The 26,827-nt window shown below is 33.7% G+C and overlaps 2 protein-coding genes across 14 annotated transcripts; one reads left to right on the forward strand and one right to left on the reverse strand.

Annotated features, from left to right (window-relative positions):
• Positions 1-327: 327 nt before the first annotated feature.
• Positions 328-16,378, forward strand: LOC126870932 (intersectin-1). Of its 11 annotated transcripts, none has more exons than XM_050629130.1 (37): positions 328-666; positions 786-841; positions 1,062-1,215; positions 1,300-1,448; positions 1,527-1,754; positions 2,093-2,188; positions 2,889-2,978; positions 3,406-3,579; positions 3,720-3,743; positions 4,025-4,183; positions 4,271-4,628; positions 4,715-4,928; positions 5,021-5,172; positions 5,256-5,378; positions 5,459-5,597; positions 5,663-5,977; positions 6,063-6,434; positions 6,521-6,678; positions 6,754-6,955; positions 7,022-7,306; positions 7,442-7,552; positions 7,725-7,820; positions 8,105-8,242; positions 8,337-8,463; positions 8,548-8,712; positions 12,854-12,981; positions 13,060-13,166; positions 13,239-13,311; positions 13,374-13,580; positions 13,656-13,739; positions 13,823-13,978; positions 14,049-14,195; positions 14,262-14,502; positions 14,672-14,746; positions 14,949-15,023; positions 15,437-15,610; positions 15,691-16,378. In XM_050629130.1, exons 2-37 carry the CDS (start codon positions 820-822, stop codon positions 15,840-15,842), a joined length of 5,670 nt encoding a protein of 1,889 aa, XP_050485087.1. In that variant the 5' UTR covers positions 328-666; positions 786-819; the 3' UTR covers positions 15,843-16,378. The 11 variants fall into 11 exon arrangements, with proteins under 11 accessions (XP_050485087.1, XP_050485086.1, XP_050485093.1 ...); XM_050629129.1 differs by having other exon boundaries at positions 6,521-6,672; positions 7,725-7,831; positions 8,107-8,242; XM_050629128.1 differs by having other exon boundaries at positions 329-666; positions 7,725-7,831; positions 8,107-8,242.
• Positions 16,364-26,818, reverse strand: LOC126870936 (uncharacterized). Of its 3 annotated transcripts, none has more exons than XM_050629159.1 (2): positions 25,430-26,818; positions 16,364-21,077 (listed from the first exon to the last, which is right to left on the reverse strand). In XM_050629159.1, the coding sequence occupies exon 2, from the start codon at positions 21,073-21,075 to the stop codon at positions 17,134-17,136; it is 3,942 nt and encodes a 1,313-aa protein (XP_050485116.1). In that variant the 5' UTR covers positions 21,076-21,077; positions 25,430-26,818; the 3' UTR covers positions 16,364-17,133. The 3 variants fall into 3 exon arrangements, with proteins under 3 accessions (XP_050485116.1, XP_050485115.1, XP_050485113.1); XM_050629158.1 differs by lacking the exon at positions 25,430-26,818 and adding an exon at positions 23,319-23,458; XM_050629156.1 differs by lacking the exon at positions 25,430-26,818 and adding an exon at positions 22,965-23,083.
• Between the last annotated feature and the right edge of the window lie 9 nt (positions 26,819-26,827).

Here is a 26,827-nt window from a genome sequence, read left to right on the forward strand (position 1 = left end):
TTAATTTCAATTGTGAAGTCTTCTTTCTGGCATATGTGTTTAACAAGGTCGACCAGATTAATGGAGTAAATTTCAAGGAAATACGATACTTCATTATATCGACACCAATATTTATATATTAAATTATAGGATTAATCAAACATTGTATCACGAATAAATATGATATACGTGTTAAAGAATTTCTTCTATTGAATGATGTGCAGGAAATTTGAACGTTCGAACTAAGGGTTGCGGAAATAGCGATTTCTGCCGAAAATGAACGAGGCGGTTTCGGGTGAGCTATCGATTCCTCCCGAAGATTTACGGAAATAACCGAGGTCGTGAAAGTGACGTATGTACGTCAGTAGTGTGGGCCGACCCGCGTACTGTCGGTATAGTGAAGAAATCTGTCTGATTCTGTTTCTTACTAAAGGATCGCTAACGTCGCGACGTGCAATCATGAATTTCTTTTAGTAAAATTGTAAAAGAGGTCTCATAGCCAAAGAAAGTAGTTCACTGTTGTATGTTTTTGTAACTGGCGTGAGAAAAAATCTTGCTCTTATACGTGTGTGTTAGGGTCTCGATCAATCTTCAAGTTCATGAACTCGTAGTATTCAGTTAATTGGGTTTGTTCGTGATTGAATCTACGCTAAATTTATAGCGTTTCGACAATTCTTCTTTCGTGAGGTACATAGCGAGTCACTTTCGCTAAGTTCGGTCACCATGACCTAACCTTGAAATCACAAATTTCTCTCATCGATTTCTACAATAATTTTTATAAAAGTTATATATTTCTTTAATTACAGATTTGATTCGGTGGTCACCTACGGGTGAACAGAGATGGCCACCCCTCAAACTCCGGGTAAGTCAATTGTTTCTTTGTTTCCAAGCCTAGTGACAGGCATGCTCCTATTTAGTTGTCATGTTGACAGTAACTGAATTAAGGAGAGAACTGAAATTTCTGATTTTGTAGATATTATTGATTGAATATTAGACCATTTCACAAATACTTTTACTTTCATTCAAAAGAAGTCGTTTATTTGAATATTATAAGATAAAAAAGGAGATGGCAATTCTTTCAGGTATGGATCCTTGGGTAATCCAACCCAGAGAACGTGCAAGATATAGAGAGCAGTTTGATTCTTTAAAACCAATCAATGGAGTTGTTACTGGAGAGCAAGCAAAAGAATTTTTACTTAAATCACAGCTTCCACCTGTCATCCTTGGACAAATATGGTATTAACATTTTATTATTATATCACTCTGGTATTTAATATCTTCAGAAATTATCATACATATCATAAAAACATGATTATATAGGGCTTTATCAGATACAGATGCAGATGGAAAAATGGACATAAATGAATTTAGTATTGCATGTAAATTAATTAATTTAAAGTTACGTGGTTTTGAAATTCCTAAAGCCTTGCCTTCAGCTTTAATACAGAGTTTGAAGTCACTATCTGCCAGTAAGTATGATAAAGATAGTAAATAATCAAGATTACTTCAATCATGAGTCCTGAACTCTAATGTTTGATAATATTTAGGTGATAGTAATGTTACGAACTTAACAAACGGAGCTGCTAATATTCTACCACAGAATAATGTTGCTTCATTAGTAAATTTATCTGCTCCACCGCAAGTTCCAGTACAGCCTTTAATTAGTGGGATGCCTATGACTGGATCTGTTCCACGTCCACTTATAGGACCACCACCTGTAAATGGACCATTACCAGGACATGCTATTAGGCCTGTTTCACCAATGACCTTACCAGGTGATTACTCTAAAAATTTTATGTTCAAGTATTTAAAGCATATATAAATGAGTACATATGGTGAAAGAAATATAAATTTTCATAGTATTCATCAAAACTCTTACACTACTGTTAAGAATTCTATTTCACAACAAATACAAATCATCTTTCAGTTGAATTTATGATTGATGTATATCATAACAGCAAAATATTCCATTATTAAGAATTAGAGACTATTTCAATTACTACCATTGTTTATTATAGATATTATAGATCCAAAAAAAATAAGAAAAAAGATACATTTTATGTAACAAACAGCATTATGTAGCATTATTATACTTATGCATCATACTACACAGCATCACGACAAAGTAGACAGAATGTGGCTGCCACTACACATGCCACAACTCACACAGCGTCAAAGCCACCTGCTCGACCTGCACCACCCTCTGTGGGTATGTTATAAGAAGTGGATGTTTACATATGAATGATTATGTCTGAATTTTCTTCTAGTTTGTACCTTTCTTTCAAGTTTTGTAAAAATATTATGATTTTTCTTTAAGGCATATTTTTTCCTTCTTCTTGATATTATCAATAATATAATGTTATGATGTGCTGTTGTATATGCATTAATATTTTTATGCAAAGACTCATTTTTGCATGAAAGAACTCGCTATATTTCAAATAATTATTTATATTTTATTAAATCTAACTTGTAAAAATATTGTATGTCATTGGTATCATTTTAGGAACATAAAATATAATTAACTTTGTAATGTAAATAATACATATTATTTAATATTAACATATATAATAATGTGTACAATATCATTATCAAAATGGTATTACGTTATATTTTACACAATTACATATCATTAAAAGATAACACAAACACTTATCTTCAAAAGATATATTTTTATGCTTCATGTCTACATCTATATTTTTATTTCATTATAAAAACACACAATACAGTATGTATATTATATGTGACATTATATATATAATCAATGTTGCAATGGCTTTGTTTACTGATTACGCATATACATATTCTACTTTATTATTTTTTCCTCTCTATATATATCTTTTATATATATATAACTGCCCACTTATGCAACTCTGTATACAATAATATAATATTTGTGCTGCAAAAAAAAGGAATCGTGCCTTCTACAAGTACTACCACTACCACTACCACCACTCCTAGTGGTGGTCCTTCTCAAAGACCTACACCACCCTCAAATATTGGTATGTTCAAAGTGCAAAGGAGATTTGAGAAGTAGTTTATCCATTTATTTAAAAGATAAAATTGCATGTAAATCTAGATAGTTTCCCATATCTTTAGAATTAAATTTTAATATAAAGAAATGATTCCTTTTTGCATTATATATTATTGCAATAAACACTTTACTTTAATAAAAGACCATCCAATAGCATCAAATACATACATTTTAGTATAAAATGCACATAATTATGAATTAATTTTGCCTTTATTACTAATCTTTCCAGTTGTTGCAGCTGTAATTTATATTATTTTATTTTTCAATTACTTTGCTATTGCTTTGCTTTGCTGTTATATCATGTTTTTATTTTATACATCTTATTTAAAGTAATTGTTATGTAATCTTATGTAAAGTAAAGAGATTGTTTTTAAAAATGTAATTATGTATTTTAGGGGCAAATTTTTCACCTGCTACTAGTGGTCCACCACCGAAGCCAGCACCGCCTTCATTTCCTAATAGTCCTGTCGCTACTGGGATTTCACCAGTCAAAGTTCCACCTGCTTCTGCAACGGCTATTGTTCCTCCTGTTGTTCAATCTGCACAACCAATGACTACATCTACCATGGGTAAAACCATATGTTCTTTCGTCCACGCTCTATTTCTTCATTATTTCTTTAATATTTATTTAGATTTTTAGTTTCCAGTGATATATTTGAATCAGAAAATTTATTGATTTGTGAATGATGTTTTATTCCTTTTTTTACAGATTTACTTGATCTTGAGTTTTCAGGTATACTTTATTAAATTCTGTAGAAAGACATAGTTGTTATTTTTACTTAATTTAACTAATAAATAATGTAACTTAAATATTCTTTTATGGTATTCTTAAATCTTGATTTTCCTATACCTTAAGCTAAGACTCTAATATAAGAAATACTGCACTACTGTAGATAATAAACTATGATAATTAGTAATTTAACATTATTAACTAAATCATTCATCGAATAGTATTTTTAATATCACACAGGAGCAGATAACATATATTTAATAAACATGTTTTTTTTCAAACAGGGATGTCTGCAGCAGCACCAATTGCACCTTTAAATACAACTCCAACACCAATGGCTGCTTTTGGTATGGCACAAGCAATGCCTATGCAACCATTATCTTGTACTAGTATGATTGCAGGTGGTTCTACTATGGTACCATCTATTGCACCAATGTCCACTGGTATATATAATTTAAGTTTTGTAATCATAAAGTATCTTGTTTTATTATTACATGATATGATTCATTATTTACTACATTTTCTTTCAGGAACTGGTGTAGTATCGACTCCTCCAGTTGTAGGTTTACCTCTAGTATCAGCAACCACAGCAAGTACGTTAGTGAATGGTGTAATTGCTCAAACACCAGTATCTACAAGTACACCATTAAGCACAACTGCACGTCCACCAAGTATAGATAGGGTGGGTTCGGTTGATTCACAACATAGTCAGCATTCAGTAGGTTCTCCACAATCTGTGGAATGGGCTGTACCTCATCAAACAAAATTGAAATATACTCAATTATTTAATACCTGGGACAGGGCGCGATCTGGATTTCTATCTGGCCCTCAGGCCAGAAATATTATGGTGCAGTCACAATTACCTCAACAAGTGTTGGCACAGATATGGTATAATAATATAACAGCAAATATTAAACAATAACAATCGAAAGGATAATTCTTAACATTTCTATAGAATGTAAATGTGTCACTAGGGCGTTAGCGGACATGGATTCGGATGGTCGTTTGAGTTGCGACGAATTTGTATTAGCAATGCATTTATGTGATATAGCTAAGCTTGGTGAAAAGATACCTACCACGTTACCAATTGAACTTATACCACCTGCATTCAGACGTCAACGACAAAGTAGCTTAACACTTTCACAAACTGGAACGGAAAACGTAGATCCATCGGCTGGTATGCCGCAAGTACGTTCACTTTCTTTGTATATCTATATTTAAATAATTTCATAATTATGTATAATAATAGGTATTATCTATTGCAATTGGTTTTCTTACAGACTTCTTTTGAAGACAAACGTAAAGAAAACTTTGAGAAAGGACAAGCGGAGCTAGAACGTAGGCGCAAGGCTTTATTAGAAATTCAACGTAAAGAACAAGAAGAACGTGAACGAAAAGAAAGGGAAGAGGCTGAGAAACAAGAGAAAATTAGGTAAACAAATGTTTCCTGAAGATTGGATAGGTGAACGTTTGTATTAAAGTGTTTTATATTGACTGAGAACAAATATTATACAGATTAGAACAAGAAAGACGAAGACAAGCAGAGATTGAGAAACAAATGCAAAGGCAGAAAGAGATTGAACAGGAAAAGGAAGAACAACGAAAACGAGCTCAAGAACAAAGAGAAGCAGCAAGAAAGTAAGTGAAATTTTATATGAATATTTGCATCTATAAAGATCTTAAAAATTTCCAGTAATGCAAATTTGTTCTTTTAACAGAGAGATGGAAAGACAACGACAATTAGAATGGGAAAAACAGAAATCACAAGAGCTTCAAACTCAGAGGCAGAAAGAACAAGATGTCTTACTAAAATTGAAAGCAAGAAATCAAACATTAACTATCGAATTAGGAACACTTGTAAGTATTGAAGAGATTATTAATAAACTAATTAGTATCTATATAATATTTTGGTTACAACGCAGAACGATAAAGTGAAAGAACTATCTCAAAAAATCTGTGACACTCGAGTTGGTGTATCTGGAGTAAAAACGACGATTGATGGAATGCGGTCGACACGTGATGCACAGTTACAAGAGATGGCTGCCTTAAAGAATAAACTTCGAGAACAAAACCAAAGATTACTAGCCTTGAGTCAAGAGAAAGCTCGAATCGAAGCAAAGAATAAGCTAAATACAGCTATGGAGTCGGCGGGCCAAGAAGCAATCAAAATGGCATTCGATAATAAGCAAATTACCCTGAAACAAATGAAGGATAAAATTGCTGATTTGCAACAGCAGGTATACTTAAGTATATCAAAATACAGTGTAATATATAATATGTTAAAAGTGCTGTAATTTTTTAATATGAAATTAATATTAACAGATTGATGCTAAAATGGCTGACATAGAAAATAATAATGGCCAGCTTCAAGATATTAAAACGCAACTGGAAACTTTAGTGGCTGACTGTAAGAACCTTTACTTAACTTTCGAAGATAAAAAATTAAAAGTTTTAGAACTCAGAGCAAGTGGTGGTACTGGAGCTGGTACTGATTATACAACATCTGCATGGGGTGATAGTGGTTGGAATGATACTTCAGCGGCAGTTAACGATTCTGCATGGCCCGTTAATGATGCCACCACAACTAATGCAGTGGAAGAAACTACTCCAGGGGTTATGAAATATAGAGCTTTATACGAATTTGTAGCTAGAAATCAAGACGAAATATCGTTTCAACCTGGTGATATTATCTTGGTATTATTATAAAACCATTATATATTTATTATTAACTTGGTATTATTATAAAAATTATTATAAAAATTAAATTATTCTTCTAACAGGTACCGCCTGTTCAAAATGCAGAACCAGGATGGATGGCTGGCGAAATTCGTGGTCATACTGGTTGGTTCCCGGAATCTTATGTAGAACCAATAGATGTTGGCAGCGCAAATGATAATGCTTTCGTACAACAAGACAGTGTGGAGAAGAGAACGTTAGAGTTAGTTAATTAAACTGAAATTATAGTTAATTGCTAAAAAGATATATAATTTACTATTATATTTATTTAATATAGAGGGATTGCTGAAGTTCCTGAGAATGTATCTGATGCCGGATCACTCGGCGATGAGCCTCCTCCTGTTGAACCTATCATACCTACTCTTGGATTAGGTGTAGTTTGTGATATACAAGTAACCACTTTGTATCACTATCGTCCTACGATAGAGCAACATCTTCTCTTCGAAAAAGGAGATATTATTAAAGTAGATGAACAACAGGTTAGTATAAAGATATATTCACAGCGTATATATACATTTACATTAATGCATTTTTTAACTCTTTAGGGGGATTGGTGGTATGGTACATCTGGTAATGGAGCTAAGGGTTGGTTCCCTAAATCGTATGTCAAGGAAATTTCTGCTAATCAAACTGCAGTAGTTGAAGGACTTAATGAATACTACGTAGCCTTATATCCGTATGATTCCGCCGAAGTTGGAGACTTAACTTTCAACCAAGGAGAAGTTATATTAGTCACTAAAAAGGAAGGTGATTGGTGGACAGGCACTACAGGAGATAGGAATGGAATTTTTCCTGCCAATTATGTAGAAAAATGCGATGCTCCAGATCAGGTAAAATGGTGGTTCTCCTTCCATTTTATTGAGTGAAGTTTCAGTAACTAATTTCAACTTTTACTATACAATGTGATGATATGCATAAGAAATAAAACAAGATTTTAGAATTTTAACATATATAACATTAATCAGGGTGCCTCTATAACTACTAACGTATCTGAAACAAACGCGATTACTGAAACAACTGAGGACACAACCACAAGTAATCATGAAACAGCTACTTCAATTGCTCAGACAACATTGGTTCGTAATATTTTGATTGTAATGTTTCTACTTTCTAACTATATTGAGAATACATTTCCTCTGTATTGTAAAAAGCTATTGTGTATTTAAAAGCTTTATAGATTTAATTTTGTACGCATTAATAATTAGCCTGTAAGGTATAAAGATAGACGCACATATATCCCATGTTTAGCAAGCAGAGAAAACTGCTGAGCAGCTTGAAGATGAAAGACAAGCCGCGGAAGATAGAGCAGAATTGCCAGATTTTTCCGCAATGGCTGCGCAGCAGGTAATTAATATGTGCTTATGACATATATGTAATTTAGGAATATTTAATATTGGTTATTTAATAAAATTTAATTGTTTTTTTTATTGCTGATGTCCCGTTATCGCAGTATCATAAGGTACTTTATTTGTTACAAAATGTACCTGCTAAGTACTGTCTTATATTTTGTGCTTGATATCCATATATTATGGCTTTATAAATAATAATATACATTTGTAATATTTATAGCATATATATATGAGTAGAATATATAGTATATTTTTATAACACAAAGGCTTTGTTGACAGAGAGGAAGGAAACCTGAAATTGTACAAGTTATTGCACCTTATCAAGCCACTAGTTCTGAGCAGTTAGATTTACAAAAGGGGCAATTAATAATGATTCGTAAGAAGACAGATAGTGGCTGGTGGGAAGGAGAATTACAGGTATAATTTATTAGTCCTTCCAAATTAACTATGATAAAATAATGTTTTTTATTTATAATTGTATTATATTTCGTGTTCTTGCTATACTGTTTAGGCACGTGGTAAAAAAAGACAAATTGGTTGGTTCCCAGCTTCTTATGTTAAACCTTTAACCAGTAGTAGCAATCGAAGTACACCTGTTTCTCATGGATATCAAGACTCTCCTACAGATCCAAATGTTGGTGAGTAGTTTTTAACTTTGTGTAATGTCATTTTATATGCACTAAATATGAGGAACATATCAGTAACATATTTTACCAATATAGAACGCGTTATGGCATTGTACCCATATCAGGCTCAAAATGAGGATGAATTAAGTTTCGAGAAAGGCGACGTTATAACCGTACTTGCAAAGGATGAAGCAGCATGGTGGAAAGGCGAATTGAACGGAATGTCTGGCGTTTTCCCTAGTAATTATGTATCTCCTATGTGTAAGTATTCTTTTTTATTTCAAAGTTTTACATTTCTTTTATAGAATTTGAAATATAATTTATGTCTATCATAAGTGTTTAATAAGGAGCAGTTTTGAAACAGTTTTGTAACCTACTAATGCAATACAATTTGAAATGATATGAAACAAATATAATTGCTATACCATATTTGCAATTTATAATACACGGATAGACGGACGACCGTCAGGTTTCAAATTTTATCTATCATTATAAGATATAAATCGATGTTATGACAGTATCAGTCTTCAAAATTTTAATAACGCAATTTATAAGTTAATGCGACGGTCGTTTAGTAGGACCACATAAAATAGTAATTTCCTGAATACTATTTCATCTACTTATACATAATGTATATTTTCATACTGTATAATTCTATATTTTTAAAAATATCATAAAAATCTGCTTTTAAATACGTTATTATTTACATATTATAGTCATTTATATATATAATATTTATCTAATAACTTGTAGAATTAATTTGAAATTAACTATAAATTACAGGCATAAATAAGATAGTTATTGAATATTTTGACAAGTTCTTTGATAAGTTAGATATATAAATATTACTTATTGATTTTCATTGTTTGTAGTCTATGAGAACTACATTTAATTTATGATAAAAAATTATACGGAAACAGTGTTTCTTTCACTATTATACACTACGGATGTTATGTGTGCTTCCTCCTCTGATATGGCTGCGTTCAAATTCCGCCTTTGGCTTGGAAAGCGGTATATCAAAGATAGCGGTACTTTACAATAATCGTTATTTTATTTCTGGTCTATTTATAACGGGTAGTTTTTTGCGGAATCAGTTATCAAAGAAGCGTACTTTCTCTATTATACAGCCTGCCTGTCTGCCTGCATGCCTGCCTGTCCGTCCGTCTGTCCGTTTGAGGTAGCTGCTTCGTTTCAATAAAATATTTATAGGATTTTATATATATGTATACAATTAAAGGAAAATTATATAATATTATCTAATATTTAGTACAAAATTTTAAATTTATCCCTATTTTAGAAATATCGTATGATTAAGTTTAATCAAAGAGTTAGATAAGAAAAACATTTTATTTAGCATATATTATATCAAATTATAAACGTTATCATTATAATATAAATAATCATTATAATCACATTTTTTATTTTACTTATTTTTATTATTTATTATTATTTTATTCATCTATATAATCTTTGTTAATTTGCTTTATTACTTTAAGCTATTGCTTCATAAAGTATTTGAGTGGAATTATAATATCAATAGTAGTGTCATAAAGCGAAATAGCTACTTCAAGGAATTTGAATATCTGTCATTAATACTTGGAAGCAATCCTTTTTACTAATTGTTATCTTTCGCCTCTGCTTAACATGCAGCATAAAGGATAGCAGAGCAGCACCGCAGCATTGCAGGCTAAAATAAAAGCGTCTCGAGTGCAATAAGAATGATAGCAGTCTCTACACTGAACGCGACATGTTACAACCAACAAGTCTCATCGGTGGAGACAATGAGCATAGAAATGAAAGCAAAAGAAGGGAAAGACAGACTCAGGGCTGGTTCTTCGTTTTTATATTACTCCGAATTATTGCGAGTCTTTTTCTTCTGGTTCAGGGTCCTACTCGGTCCTTTATTTTCATTATCGTTCAAATTGTTACCATATGTTTTAATGACTATTATCCTTTAAACTATTGAATCTCTACGTATGGTTTACAAACGCAATTACCATTGCGCAGTATTTATATATATAATATATATATATATATATACTCATAAAGGAGAGCGCTAAATATTGAGTAACTAGTTAATATCGTGTTATTACAACCACCTGACATGTGCACCAAATCCTACCTCAACCCTCTACTTTAATTTAGGACAGAGCTTAAAAATCGAATATGATTTCTTTAACCATTTGAAATAAAATCCATTAGTATCTAATATCTCAAATAAAAATTGGAAGGAACATATATTTATTTAAGAAGTTTAATTTTTAGAGGACATTAGACGTATTTTCTGTTTATACTAGCACTTTTGGCCCAAAAAAAAATTTTTTAAAATCCACAAAAATGCGGTTATATTCAAAGATATAGCTATAGTAGAACAGAAGAATTTTCTGCTAGAAGCAAAGACAATAAACATCGAAGTATTTATCTGTAAAACATTCATACTACTCTATGTATTTAACATTTGAACAGCTTTATGTGTAAATAAAAATATAGAAACATTATTAAATAATTAAAGGGCTTAAAGTGTTAGATCAATAAAAGTTACGTGTACAAGTGCTATTAGTAGTATTAGAACTTTATAATTAATGTCCCTGAGAGTGAAGTTTTTTAAAATGTTTAACTGCTGCCTGTCTCTGTTCCCTTCTCTTCTATTAGCATTAGTACGTTATTTGGTGTGCAATACAGATGGTTTGTACAGTTATATTGCGCCGAGGCCTAGAGCAACAATATGGGCAACAGAATATTATTTTTCTGCTTGTCTTCAATGTAAAGGGAGAAGGAGTTGTTAAATCATAGTGTTGAATATTTCATTTAACCTTTTCTTTACCATGGGTGAAGAGTTTGTTACAATGTATAGGAGATATTTACATAGCCTTGAAATTTTTGAACAATTACACAGTCTATAACTTCTGTTTAAATTCAAAATTTTATATGTAAGTATAGGAATCAGAAAGAGATGTAGTAATACTGTGCATAATGTTTACAAAGAGAATTAAAATATTGCTCTCTTTTGAATTCAATAAGTTTTAACCAAATCCGTTGTTCCTATTTATTTATTCTATATATGTATAGTTATTATGTTTTCTGCTTTGAGTTTTGTCTGATAACATAATGGAAGATGATGTGCTCCTTCTTCACAGCCTTTTATTATAGAGCCTAAATCATCATTAAAATATCATTAATAATAATCATAAAGTTAGGTAGATATTATCTCCAGTGGTGAGAATGATTTGTTAAGTAATGTTATATTGTCGTAAACCAGTTTTTCCATCAATTTACCCCTGAGTATAATAGTTTAGATTATTTAAGGATAGGGTACCTAAATGTTATTTCACAAATGTATTGTTATTTACTTATTCTTTATTTATATTTATTGCTTATAAGTTTACGAATCTCTGTGCTGAGATACTTAAATGTCGCTTTATTATTTTGAAATAATTTACTATTTTTACTTCTAATTACTCCTAATTTTGTAGTGTTTAAAATTTTATACAAATTTTGCGAAGTAATACAAAATAATTAGTAGAAGAAATCATTGAATGTATTGTATTACATTTAATATTCATTCCATTGAAATATTCAGGAATTTGATGGAATAACTAGTTTCGAATCACCGCAAAAGCGCACAGTAGATCAGCATATTTATACACTAATTAATCCTTTTACACGTTCTATATAACTCTTTGCAAAAAAAAGTGTATAAATATGCCTGATCATGGAACTAAACATTGTGTGCTTAATATTAAATATTCTAGATGCGCCCATAATCTTGTAATCTTTATCTAAAACATGTTGACAATGTGTAAAGCAAGTTATGCAACTGGTTATTCTTAGATGAGAAAAATACTTATGTAGTGCTATATCCTTAAGGTTGTTACTATTTGCAAAATATCCATATTGTTTGTTGTATCGTCGAATCTCATTATGAATCTCAAATTGTGTGTGGTATACTTTTGAGTGAAGGACACTGTATGAGTGTGAACAAGTTTAAATCGTTCTGTATCTATTACAGGTTTTTGTTCACACTTCATGTGGATATATTTGAAATTTCTCATATGCATATACACGCCGTTCTTATACATATGTACACATATCCATACATAATATACAGACGTATTCGCAAAACTGCTGATTGAAATAAAGTATCTGTCTGTTGTAAAGTATTGTTGAGTACAACAATTCTCCATTACTCAGTGAAACCCGACGACTAACATAAATACTTAGAATATTTTCTTATGATTTTTAAGTTTCATTTCTCAAACATTTAATTCTTACAAAATTGTATGTAATAATTTTGCTAAAAATTTCATTTATTATTTGGAGCAAGTCACCTAAAATTAGCTAAAGTACATTTAAAAAAAAATAAGAAGAGACTGAAAAACCTCTGCATACATTTTATGTGTAGCTAATGAGATGACAACTAACTTACTAGTGGCTGGATTGGATTCCATGGAAAGAAAACGGCAAGAATACATAAAAGAACTTATCACAACTGAACAAGCATATATAGAAGACATGAGACTTGTTCACGAGGTATATAACAATTTTTATATAAAATAATTTCCTATGTGTTATATTTAAATTTATTTAAAAGTAAAAATTCTTTTACAGGTTTTCGAGAAACCTCTCATTGAAAGTTTAGTTTTAACCGTGGATGAAGTAGATAAAATATTTGTTAATTGGAGAGATATCATTGCGTGTAACGATAATTTCTTAAGGTAGCGTTTTATATAAATATAATTCAAAAAACATTTACAATACCAGTTAATTATTTAATAAATATTTTTCAGAACATTACGGATACGACGAGATAATAGTGAAGGAGGGATTGTAAGAATGATTGGAGACATTCTATGTGAAAATGTAAATTTCTTTTACTGTTTGTAATTAATTTTATATCATAGTTTAATATTCGTATATTTTAGATACCTAGAATGTCAGCATATATAAGATTCTGCAGTTGCCAAATATCCGCTGCTGTCTATCTTCAGAGATTAACTGAAACTATGCCAGAATTTGTCAAAGTTGCTCAAATTTGTCAGCAAGATCCACGTACAAAAGGAATGCCTTTGAGCTCTTTCCTTATAAAACCAATGCAAAGGATAACAAAGTATCCTCTTATTATTGGCAAAGTATCTATCATCTTTCTATTCTTGATTTCAGAAAAGTATAAACATCTTTACATCAATTTACCATTATTATTTTAGATTTTAGAGCACACACCAGTTGACCATCCTGATAGGCAATATCTCCAAGAAGCATTGGCTAAAGCAGAAGAATTTTGTACTCAGGTAAAATTTTTAAAATATCAACTGTTTAGTTAAAAAAAAGAATTATTAACGTTTTAATATTAATTTGATTTATTTTACTGTAGGTAAACGAAGGAGTTAGAGAGAAAGAAAATAGTGATAGATTAGAATGGTTGCAAACACATGTGGCATGTGATGGTCTTGAAGAACAACTTATCTTTAATTCTTTAACCAATTCTTTAGGTCCACGAAAACTTCTTCATTTTGGTATACTTCATAAGGTAGGTCAAATCTAAGAGACCACATTTCTTTTATGTAATAACAACTTTATAATACCTTAATGCCTCTTAGGCAAAAAGTGGAAAAGAACTTGTTGGATTTCTCACAAACGACTTTTTACTGTTTGCTCAACCAGTACTCAGCAGAAAGTCTTCATCCACTGGACAACAGTTTTCATTTGAGAGAAACGAACATCAAAAATTCAAGATGTATAGAAAGGTATCTTACAGTAAATTACTGTAATAGCAGTATAACGGTACTAATGGAAATATTTATCTATTGCAGCCAATATTTTTAAACGAATTATCTTTTCTGGGTGATTCAGAAATGAATGGTAATATTAGTTTCGGTTCCTGTGAGGGTTCAGAAAATTCAACAAAAATATTGAGACTGAAAGACCAAAAAAAGCCAATAATATTATTAGCACCGTCTCCAAGTGAATGTTCACTATGGATCAGAAGAATTACAGAAGCAAGAAAGAAATTTATGGAGAACGAAAAAACACGTTTGCAAAGACAAAGATCAAGTAAGTCATACTTTCGTTATATCTAGCTACATATTATTGTTAAGTTATAATATACTCCGTGTTTATTTTTGTATCGTTATTGTAATAGTAACTTTCATAAGTATAATGCAACATATAAGAATACAATAAATTTAACGTATAATAACGCGTAATATGTGTGAGTAAACAGAGCAGGCGCAATTTGGAGCGTGTGGCAGAATTCTTGTTACAGTGCTTGAAGGTTTCAATTTAAAGACAATACCTGGTAAGCTAAACTTGTGTGTGCTTAAGTTGTTTGCCTTTTCGTGCATGTGCTTTGCTTGGTTGCTTGGTTGTTATTTTTTATTTTTCTGTAAAAGCGTACGATGAAAGGAAGGAAATAAAACCATCGAGGGTCATTCGTATCGCAATTACACTCTCTAACTATACAATGCAATTTTACTAACAAAGATCTGGCATGATTGTAGTTCGCAGAAGACCACCCCAGGGTAGACTTCGATTAGTAATTGTGGAAGCTGAAGATTTAATTATGTTGAAAAAAGGTAAAATTTTCTGCTTGCATAGAAGTTCTACCTTGAGACTTGGTACATGGACAGACTTATAGATAAACACAAATAAGATGAAAATTACAAAGAATTGAAAATCATACATCCTATATTTTAGCTAAACATTTTAAAATTTTTCTTTTCTATCTCTATTGCTTCTTCATTTCTTAAATATATTGCGCATGTATGGGAGGCCTTTTTTGCAGTAGTAGATGATGTTAGTATCTAGCTATTTAGTAACATTAAACTTAATAATATTATTATCTTACATCTTAGCTGCAAAAACTATGCAACTGCAATTTACACTTGCAATTTATGCTTTATTAATAGTATGAGCACTATAATCTATCCTACATAAAATTCAATTTTTTAATGTTATAACAATTATAATAAGATATCGAACTTTATAGGAAAGTGCAATACGTTTTGTAAAGTGAGTATGGGCTCACAGGAAGAGAGAACGGGTGTCATATCAGGAACTGATTGCCCTTTATGGGATACATCAATGCAGTTTCAAGTAAAGGATTTACTTGAGGATACTTTATGTATCACGGTCTTCGATAAAGGCTATTATAGTCCAGATGGTAAAATTAATTCTATACTTCTCATATAAACATAACTAAAAGAATTTCAGAGTAACAAAATATTTTAAATATTATCACAGAATTTCTCGGCCGAGCAGAAATAAGAGTTGCTGACATAATGAGAGATAGTAGAGATTCGTGTGGGCCAATACAGAAACGTATTCAGTTACATGAAGTCGAAAAAGGCGTCGTTGTGCTAAAGTTGGATTTACGACTCTTTGGTAATCGATAAAAGGATTACATTACTTATATTTAGAAGTAAATGACTATGACATAAACTAAAAATTGTTATTGCTGACTAGATTTTCTATATCATTAATTATAAGAAAACAAATTCTTGCCTTAATGTAATTGGTAATTGTAGTTTGGTAATTATAAGTGATCAATAAGGGCACAAAACAATTAATATTTTATTGTATATTTATTTTATTGTATTTTAAGAAAGTTTATGATATATGCATTCTTTGCATTGCATCCTTTTCATCATATGGAATTGATATTCTGATATTAGTTTATAAGAAAGCGAGTACTTATATTGCTTTCCATGTTGTATAAAGTTCATCCAATCATGTCAATTCTTAGTCTTCCTTAGAAATTAATAATTTATATTCGTTTGAAGCGCCACAGTATTATTGTTATTGTAAAATTGATAGTATATAGCCAGAGAGCATTTGTTTTTTGTATTAAACACATTGTACAAAGTATGAAGCATTTAGGAGGGCATTAATATAAATAAACGAAGTATGCAATAAATAATTTAGGAATAATTTATTATATTAATTGCTTAGTATATAATTGCGATCATCAATGAGAAAGTAGAAAATAAGTAATGTAGTATACATTCTTCAGATTGACTCGTTAGATAGATTCAGACTGACTATGATAATGTATGAAGTAGATGTACAAAATATGATGGTTTCTACAATTTAACACAATAGAATTTTATAAAATTACTATATAGTCTATAAATAAAATAGATAAATTAATATAAATATAGTAATTTCTTAATAAAATAAATATTGTAGATGATTCCTTGTAGTCATTGTAATCAAGAGGATTACATGCAAAGCGGTGCAAATACCTTTAATAAAATTTTGTTCTTTACTACAAGATGGTTTCTAATGTTGCATTATATGAAGTAGTTAAGATTGTTACTAAACTGTTAGTATTTAACTCGGACTGTATCGCTTGCACCCCATTGCATCCAACCCTTCTCATCGAATTCAATGATCCAAAATTATCAAAGATCATGTGAATATTCAGACTTGTATAGTTTAACTCCCCATGAAGACAATGAATTGCCCCAGTCACCAGTGCACATAGTTTCGAGATCTTTAGTTCCCTTTTCAAAGCAAGTGTTCCAATCAGCATTACTCCAATAACCCAACTAAGATTGGTCCGAATCTTTCATTCTGGAGAAAGACAGCAATGCCAAGAGGAGCGTAATAGTAATTAACGAAATACTCGAAACGAAGCTTATTTTCACTCAATTAATATTTCTACACGATAAACATATGCTTTCATCAAACTGTCGAATTGGCAGGCTCTTGAAAATGCGTGCTCACTTCTGTTTCCAACTCGCTGGATTCTTTACGCTCTGATCGATCTTCGTTCTGCGTAGGAAATTCGTAAATCGGTTTGAATCCACCGAAGAGCTGTGGTTTGAAGTTCTCAGCATCGAATTCAGTTTTTTCTGTCTGAGACTCTTCTGCATTCGAAGTGGTCTCGGAAGAATCGTCATCCGATTTTCTACTAATGGTAGGTTCAACCACGACAACGCTCCAGCCGTTCTTTGAAGGTGTTTCTGCACTGATACTTGCTACAAACGGCGCCATGAAGTTCTGTGGAGACGGCGCAGAGCTGGAGGAACTAGAGGGTTGCTGTGAAGGCAACAGAATGGGCTTCTGATCACTATTTTCAGTTTTAGATTTGTCCTCATCACGCATATCTACGTCTAAACGATGAGAAGCTTGAGCTGTTGGAGTATAAACATAAGCAATTGGCGTAGAAGATGGCAAGGCTGGCAAACGATGAAGGGTAGCTGAGATAACCTCATTCTTCCTTGCTGGGAAAGGTACGAAATCCTGTAAGTATGGTATAACGTTCACGCTGGAATCTTTTTCGTCCTTCTCTTCTGTATTTTCTTGCATAGAATCTTCTTCTTGTCGCTGATCGCTGGGCACCAATAATGGCGTTTCTCTCATTCCATTGACAAGAATGGAAGGGTCAGGACGTTCCAGAGGATACGGAAAATCTGAGGCAAGTGGCCGTCCATTAAAGACGTTATGAACAGAAGGTCTTGGCTCTTCATCCATTTCTTGATCCTCATTATCCTGAAGCAATGTTTCTGGAGGAAGGGGTCTATGTGGTCCTCTCGTTCCAACAACTACGCTCTCATCTTTCTCTCTAGAATCGTCAGGATGAATATTCACAGCAGTATTCACAGGATAGACTACGTAAACCGGTGGCTCAGCTATTGGTTCATGGCTGTCAAACTTTCTTCTATCTGCATTCTGTTCAGTTACTATTCTATCTGACTCGTCATTTGTATTTTCATCCATAGAGGACAAATTTGCTTCTGTAATATCCTCCGCGAATTCGCCATGTTGTTGGATCATCTGAAGAGTAGCTACGTGTGGAGGATCAGCAGTTCTTCGTTTAGGAAATAAGGGAGGTCTTGGCGGCACCTGAGGCGGTTCCTCCGAGTAACGTTCTGCCCGTTCTTCCTCTTCCAACCGCAATTTCTGATTGGGCACACGGTGCGCTAGTTTAACATCATCCTCCCCTCTGGAGGTGGCTGGTATCGATGGAAGGCGAAACCTCTTGACCGTGGACTCCACGTCTCGAGGAGGCACTATGTTCTCAGCCTTCGCGGAAGCTGCGCCGGCAAGCCTAACGGCATGAATTGGAGGAGGAGGAGGGTTTAATCTCTGAAGATAAGATGGAGGTGGAGGTGGTAGAGGTCTTCTGGTTGGAGGATGAGACTGAACAGGCTGTCTCACTCTGGTGGGATAGCCTTGACCAGCTGGAATCGTTCCAATCGCCTCTGATCCACGGTGTCCATGAGACGTTTTAGCATTTGGACGGAATTGTGGTAGAATGTTTGGCAAAGTAGAATCGGGAGGATAAGGACGTCTTCTTATTCCCATAGGTTCTGAAGGAGGAGGTGGTGGTGGAAGGGGAGGAGACGGTGGTTGTTTCCCACGAGGTGGTAAAGGCAATCTTTGAGGTCTTGGATGATCCGGTCTTATCGTACCTCCGTGATGATAATGATAATAGAACTGTGGTGGCGACTTTGGTCGTTCAGCCGGCGGAGTCAAGTTCTCCGAAAGTTGTGGCAGGTGATCTTCATTTAAAACTGGAGGATCTACTCTTACAGGTTTCAACGTTGTGGAAGAAGGTGTTATTTCATGCACAGAGCCATCAGCTTCGTTTATAACAACGATGTGTTCCTCAACTGGTTGTTTAGGTTCATCTTTAGGAAACACCACGTAGTTAACGTCCTTATCATCCTTCTTATCTTCTGGCTGTTCCATAAGCACTGTGCCTTTTACGAATGAATTCTGTGTTCTAGAAGGTTCTATCTCGTTTGCCAGCTTCTGAGTTCCAGTAGGATTAGGTTGTCTCCATGTTTGAGCAGCATAAGCAGGATTATTCTCCAGTACGGATACTGAAGGCAGGCCAATTGTTCCTCGGTAATCTGATTGTGGATCGTAATTGCTTTTGTCCGGTGAAACACCATATAAAGGTCGGAAAGAAGCATCGATTCCAGTGGAACTGCCATAAGGATTCTCTCCAATTGCAGTGCCTAGTGAATAATATCCACCTTCGACGTTCTGTCTGTTACCAAGGACAAAGGATACTGTATCCTGATCAGGTGGTATCACTATATTGCTAGTGCTCTCTACCAGAATTCCTCCACCTAATCCAGTTGGTCTCTGATTAATAACTGCGTTTGGACGATATCCCTGGTTCATGATAATATTATCCGCAATACCATGTTTTCGATTATCTTTTTCAAACGCTGATGGCATTCTGTGTTCGTTGTCCAAGGGCATAGATGTTACTAGACGCGAAGGAAGAGCTTGGAACGGTAGCGAGTTACTGTGGAAGATACTTTCTTGAGACACTGGTGAAGAATATATTGCAGACGATGATGGAACTGGCGTACTTGTTGTCGTAGTGGTTACGGGAGTGGTCTCTGGAGTTCCAACAGCTGTGGTTATATTATGAACAGTCGACGTTGTGCTAGGCACTGTACTAGCTTTTACAATTTCATTGGTCGTCTCTTTCATCGAGACATAATCCTTCGCATCTTCTCCATCTCCAATTTCATAATCCTCGTAACTATCTATATACTCTTCATGGTTTATAGGAGGCATCGTCTGAGGATCTCGATTGTGCTGCACTATATTATTTGGTCCTTGATGACCATTACTGTACACAGAGGATTGAAGCTTCTCTATTGGAAGAATATCATCGTAATCGTCCAGATGATCGGTAAATCGTTTGGGAGTGGAGGCAGGAGGCTTCCAGGTTGTTACAACAGGTGCTTTCGTCGAAGTGGAAACAGTAGTAGATGGTGGAGGACTAGATGTCGTAGTAGAAGTAGTAGTACTAGTCGTCGTCATCATCGTCGTCGTCGTCGTCGAAGTTGTCGTGGGTCTAGAAGTCGTAGAAGTGGTGATAGCTCTGGATGTAGTCGACGGGGTTGGTTTAGGAGTCGTTCTCATTGTTGTAGTCGAAGTTGTCTTAGGCATATACGGTTTTCTGGTAGGATAATACATTACAGTTTCTCCATGATAAGGCTTGTGATTATAAGTACTATAACTATTTGATCCACTCTGAACTTTTGTATTCGCATAGGAACTTGATATCAATGGATATTTGTCCTTGCCATACTTGTCGGAAGAATAATGAACAGGAAGATTAAGAAAATCATGAAAATTAGGCGAATAAGGATTAATCTCGTTTGGACTAACATCATCGGTCTCTTTGTTGTTTTCGATCTTCTTTTTCGTTAAATAAGATTCGTTCTCCTTCGCTGAGTCCTTGTTGTTCACCTTTTCATCTTCGTTTACGTTTTCTTGATAACGAGTGCTGAAGTTGAGGGCTTTGACTGGCGGCGCCTTCTCGAAGTCTATTTTACCGGTGATAGGATCCTTCTCGAGCGAAAACGGTCTGCCACCGTTGAAGGCGAAAGGATACGGAAGATGATAACGCGGCGCTTCTTCGTCGTCCGACATCGACAGCGCAGCGGTGCTCTCCTCTGCATCAAGATCCAGGTCAAGGTCACCCAGCTGCGCCGTCCTTGCCAAACTCGGAGAAGATTCCATCTCCTCCAGTAAGGACTTTGGCGGACTGTTGTCCATATGGCCTCCCATCAAATACTCCGACAAGGTGCCCGTCACGCAGGCCAATGTGACCATTAGTATCCATGGATCGAATCGCATTGTTCTTCGCATACCTGAAAGCGTGTCACATTGGTAATAAAATAAAGGATTTTAGTTCCATGTGAAAATATTTTTTTATACATTTTTATTAACTTTAATTATAGAATACGTGCGATAGGTAAAAGTTGGTCACGGCTTGCTTTTCTTATTTATATTTAGTATTTACATATAGTATTTATTAATATAATACACGTATTTATATATTATGGCTCTACGATTCTTATTTATAGCAGTCTTATGGCTATTATTAATGAAAATATCATTATACTTGTAGAAAGTTAGAGCATCAAATTAGACTTCATATTCTATACATAGTATTTCTAAAGATCCAATTACGTAAATTGAAATTCTACATTTTCTTATACAAATTAGAGAAATGAATGTTGTAAGCGTTTAAAGACATGCTCGGTTTCCGTTTTTCTAGTACTTCATTATTATACATATTTATGAAACTTCGAATTATCCACGATGCTTGCTAGTTTTCTGAACTGTCAGTATGACGGATGGTAAAGTAAAAGGCCGGAAAACAGTTCCGTCCCTTGTGTCCTACATTTAATATATCTGGACACGGTAGTGAAACGTGCATGCGGGATACACGTACAGTTCATGATACGCCCACCGGATTTGTCGCGTCATACCATCACCGAAATTACTGTAAACGCGTCACCGATGTCTGCATCACCTTCGCCAAACAAGAACAATGCGAACAAATGCAAATTAATTAATTAACCGTTCAGTTGCATATACCTACATCTACAATCTTCAACTTAGAATTATTTCTTTTTCATTAGGTGATAAATTTTAATCCATTTAAAATCTCGAAATACGAATCATTCTCACAATTGCCAGAAAGAAATTCAACTTTTCTTCTTGCATCTACGTGACGTATTTTTAATTAAATAATTCGATAATTCACTTCAGAGCGATTGATAATAATTTGTAATTTACAGTAATCGTCAAGGAAGGGTCCACGAGTCAGACCCGGAAATTTAGGACGATACTGCCAGGAATTATTTGCAAAATGAAAATCAAAGTCGTTTATCGTCGACAATACATTGAGATTCTGGCCACTAATTAACGGATCCTCTGACCGCGAAGAAAATCATCAGCACAATAGAATGATAAACAGGAACAGGTTGCTACATCTTTCATCAAGCGGAATCGCGTTCCTACGCGTAACGGGTTCTCTCGTCCTCTCTCTCTTTTCCTCTTTCTCGTGCTCTTCCCGTAGCATTCCAGCAGCTTTTGTCGAGGTTGTGCCACAATCTCGATTGCTGTATTTGGCATTAGCATTTTGTTACTCGCACTTTCGAGCAAGCTTTCGTTGTCACAGACGAAACGGAACTGGTGCCTCGAGGAACATCCGCCGACCCATCAGGAACATCTTTTTTGAAGAACATTTGTGACTAAATATTTTATAGTAGTATCAATATTAATTGTAATACGATGATTAAATATTTTTACTTTATCATCTGTTCTTGCATTTTTTACTTAATTATTTTTTTATTTGTAGATTTATTAAACGACAGATTACTGATGAAAATTATGGCACTTCTTTGGAATTAAATAACATATCTTCTTTTCTCTACTTCAGTGACAATCTTCTATAGAAAACTTAAATTTGTAAGGAAATACTGAAAGTGATTAAAAATCACTTTTTGCCATTTCCTAGATACTCCATATATTATTTTCACCAAATTGACCCAAACGTACTTCTATTTTTGTACCATCCCTGTTATAAATCTTCTCATGAACCATAAATTGATCAATCATAAAAAATTATAAGTCTCCATTATAAAATTCCATTTTCTAAGGAATAAACTATAATTAAAACTTACAAACCCTTTAAGAAGCATCAGCATGAAAGAGATTAAATAATATTCTTTTATAATTAGAATTACTTTGTGGTGTTAATAAAGTAGAGCAGAAAGAGTCGGAAGCAAATGAACCGTCATCTTTATTAATGTGGGTAGATAAAAGCATGGAACTCCAATAGGTTTAACAATCTGTTCAGGGTTTTGGGTGGTCCTCAGTTTGCAGTATAGATGGCACATCTGCTATTTTGGGGGAAATCGGAATTTGCCACACTACATATTATAAGGTTTACAACTGGGACCGCGTCGAGAGGTTAATTGGCATCCTAAGCACTCGACGGGTCTTCTCAACAGTAAAAGACGTGGCATAAACCTTGACACCCGATAAAACTCGACAATAGGCAAAGGACGATGGCATCAACTGGACGTTACGCTACGCACCCTCGACCATGTATGCTGATACCATGGACATCCATGACAGCCAGGCAGTTACAGGATTAGACAGAAACAGATTTCCACGTCATAGGAAACGTTGACTAAAACACATCCCCTAGACTGACAGAACATAAGCACCAGGCACTTTAAGAGACAACAGATTCATCACGCATTCGCCTAAGTTTAAACTCCGTTATTTACAGTTCATGCTCTTTCGTTTGTACTAAAAAGTTCAAATAAACCTACTAAACATAAGCTTAATAGACATCTTTAATCTACCTTCACCTTAAACGTTAATATCGTTCAAGGTTCGCGACCTCGCCGAACAGTTGCAACCTGATTGATCGCCACCTAGTTGATAGATCGCAACACAACCTGAAACAATCTATTGTTGCCTGTGAGATCATCGTCCAAGGTCTCTCGGTGGTCATAATATTCGTCTTTAGCTTGTTCGTGACCGTGACCGCCTCCTAACTCGGTGACTGGTACACGAAACAGAAACGTGTGTACTGTTCATCGGGATGACCCACTTTAACCGGCTTGTTTTTGGGGTTTCAGTCCTGAGAGTTGTTTCGGCTACATCAGGTTCGTGAATCATCAGCTTTTCCATGAGCAACGACACCGGAGGGAACCGTAATAATATTCATCGTTGCCATTCCTCCTCGACCTCTTTCTCCTTTATCGTACTTCTATCAATGGTTCATTGTGATCTCGATGAATGTGATTATTGACTTCGTTCAAGGGTCTCCGATCAATTATTTTAGTAAAGACTTTTTTGTTGACCCTTTTTCTGTTCACGGTATATTGCAGGATTGTACGCACATTTGTATCAGCGGACTGCTGATATCTATGCAAATTCATATATATATATATATATAATTGTAAAGATGAAATTTAGATGTTGGTAACTGTTTTACTTATTAAATGTTATAGTAAGTACTATACTTTGGGTATTTTATATATTTTTGTATATTATATTATTCTATACACTCTCATAAATACATAAAAACCGAAAATCTATTCTTATCTTAACAATTAGAACTTTTATCATAGTTGTATCATTATTTTTTTATTTAAGAATTTCTCCTTAAATTTAGCTTGTTTTCTAGATGATTTATATGAACTTCTATGTTTTCACCTATTTATATGGACTCCTTAATTTTTATATATTTCTTGTAATCATCTTCTTTTGTTTTATGTATGTGAATATTATTATTGTTATCATAAGTTTTCGATTGAAAAGATAATAAAATATTTGATAAAAAATTTGTTCCCAACTTTTCTTTTTCATCTCGTATGATCTTGTTTGACACGGCTGTTAAGGCCATAACGGAGTCTTCAACAATACAGGATTTTCTTTATTACCTTTACTGTTTTTCTCTTCTTATCGTTAATGAATCTTTCATTTTTTCTTTTATTAATTTAATCTTCATTTAATTTAATCTTACTTAATTATACCTTGATCATCAATTGAATTATACGTACGGAAGACAACATTATAAATAGATCATCGTGTAGTCGAGGTTTTCTTCGTTGTTAAACGAATCGTTTGCAAACGCAATGGCAGTAACCGGTTTCAAACTCAATTTTTAACGCGTTTCAACGTGGTTCTTATCACGTGCATTTATGCTCCTCCATGGAACGTTTAATACAGCGTAAACTCGGCCTAATTATAACGGTATCATGATTACAGAATATATATATATATATATATATATTCTAATTGTACGCTGGATACGTGAAATTTGTAACGAAATATTATAATACCCCGTTTTCATCTACTTGATTTAATAACTTAATTTAATTGTTTTTTTAATTTAATGAGTAATCTGTAGAAAAACTTGTAGTTTCATTAAGCAAAATTAAATATTATTGTTCGACAATAATTGCATTATTACAATTTTTCATTACTTGATTATACAATTTATCTGTTACAAGAAGCATTAATTAAATAAACATATTTTAAAAAAGAAACTAGTTTTAAAATAAAAAGATAACAAAGGTAAAACAATAGAAAAATATTCAGCACAAAAAGTATTCTTTTTCTTTTTAAGTATAATTTCTATTAATGAATTTTTGTAGTTAAAAGGAAAGCAATACATCATAGAAAAAAATACCTGGATGCAATGATGAGATGAATGCAGATGCACCCCAGTGGTCTCAGAACGACCTTCAGTATTTTTAAGCACTTAAAACTCCATGTACTTCAATTCTAATTACCGTTGAACCTGTCACTCTCGGTCTTTTGGTCACAAGAAAAGCAATCGTAAAACGCGGACACGACGAAGGTGAATAGAACGTGCGACGAAACCATGAAAACTTGCAGCCCTGGTAGAGGGTCAAACGTCGACTGAGGTACCTCGGCAACCAGGTGATAGTAGGAAGACGGCTGAAGTAGTGGCGGTAAGGCGAAGAGGTGGAACTTCAGAGGAACGTGGACAAAATGTTGTACAAGAGCAAGACGAAAGACCAGAGAAGGAAAAAGATAATCCCGGAAGATTCTCCTGTCGGAATGAAAGTATCACCAAATATAAAGATCATTGAATTGAAGTGATTTCGATTTTCAGAAATATTATCATAAACCTTTCATATTTTATTAGATTACCCTTTTTTAAAATTCTGATGTATGATTCTTGTGTTTTTGTTGTTGTTTTGGTATTTGTTTATAAACTTCATGAAATTCTAATAATATTCTAATAATAATAATTACTGAGTAGCTACTAAAATTAATTTTTTAAAGATGCACTATGATTTATTTTATATAAAATTATAATCCATTTTCTTACAAATAATTTTATGTAGTTTATCACATCTAAATAACATATAGGTCAAAGATGCACCAATGTTGATGCTACATATGGAACAAAAAATCCGATTCTTGTTTTCATCAAAAAATGTAACACGCTCGGTAGAACCGGGACAAACTTTCTAAGGTTTTCTCAGTGTGTATCGATTGTAGAAAGATTCCTCAGTACGTGGTAGGTGTCGATAAAATGAGGAAGGAAGAGAAGAGGTGAGATGCTCCACCGTGTGTGTACGGCTATCGGGTGGTGGAGGTAAGAAAGAGAAGGAGTAGTTGAATCTGACTAATGGACGGCACAGAGTCGACGGAACGGTACGTGGAACAGTTAGACGACGACCCACATTACTGGGAGTTGCTCAGGGCCGGCCAACGTGCCAGTTTCTTCGACCTTACCCTCCGTTAATGCAAGCTAGATCTTCTAGGATCATATCAAAATCGTTTAATCATCAATTTAAATCCTTCCTCTACTTCCTTCTTCTCTAAAATGCCTATCGTTTATTCGAATGTAATTATCTTTCTACATCTTTCTTCATCCTCCTTTTTCAACTTAGGAACTTTCTTGCTTTTTACACCGTTCGTCATTTGATCGCTAAAATTATTGATCTGCATTCTTTTTTCGAATTTTGGTAATTCATGTTGATTATTGACATTGGAATTCGTATTTTTGCAGGAGTTATGGAAATATTTTGGAAGAGTGAAAAAACTGTAACAT

This window comes from Bombus huntii, chromosome 11 (genome assembly GCF_024542735.1).
Source record: "Bombus huntii isolate Logan2020A chromosome 11, iyBomHunt1.1, whole genome shotgun sequence".
NCBI lineage: Eukaryota > Metazoa > Arthropoda > Insecta > Hymenoptera > Apidae > Bombus > Bombus huntii.

Bases quoted from the DNA above. Each gene is read 5' to 3' on its own strand.
- LOC126870932 (XM_050629128.1), top strand. From the start codon at position 820: ATGGCCACCCCTCAAACTCCGG. The intron at 13,581-13,655 runs GTATCTATCATC...TTATTATTTTAG, and splicing joins ATCCTCTTATTATTGGCAAA to ATTTTAGAGCACACACCAGT. The intron at 14,747-14,948 runs GTAAGCTAAACT...GCATGATTGTAG, and splicing joins CAATTTAAAGACAATACCTG to TTCGCAGAAGACCACCCCAG.
- LOC126870936 (XM_050629156.1), bottom strand. From the start codon at position 23,046: ATGCTTTTATCTACCCACATTAATAAAGATGACGGTTCATTTGCTTCC. The intron at 21,078-22,964 runs GTAATTCTAATT...ACACGCTTTCAG, and splicing joins TACTTTATTAACACCACAAA to GTATGCGAAGAACAATGCGA.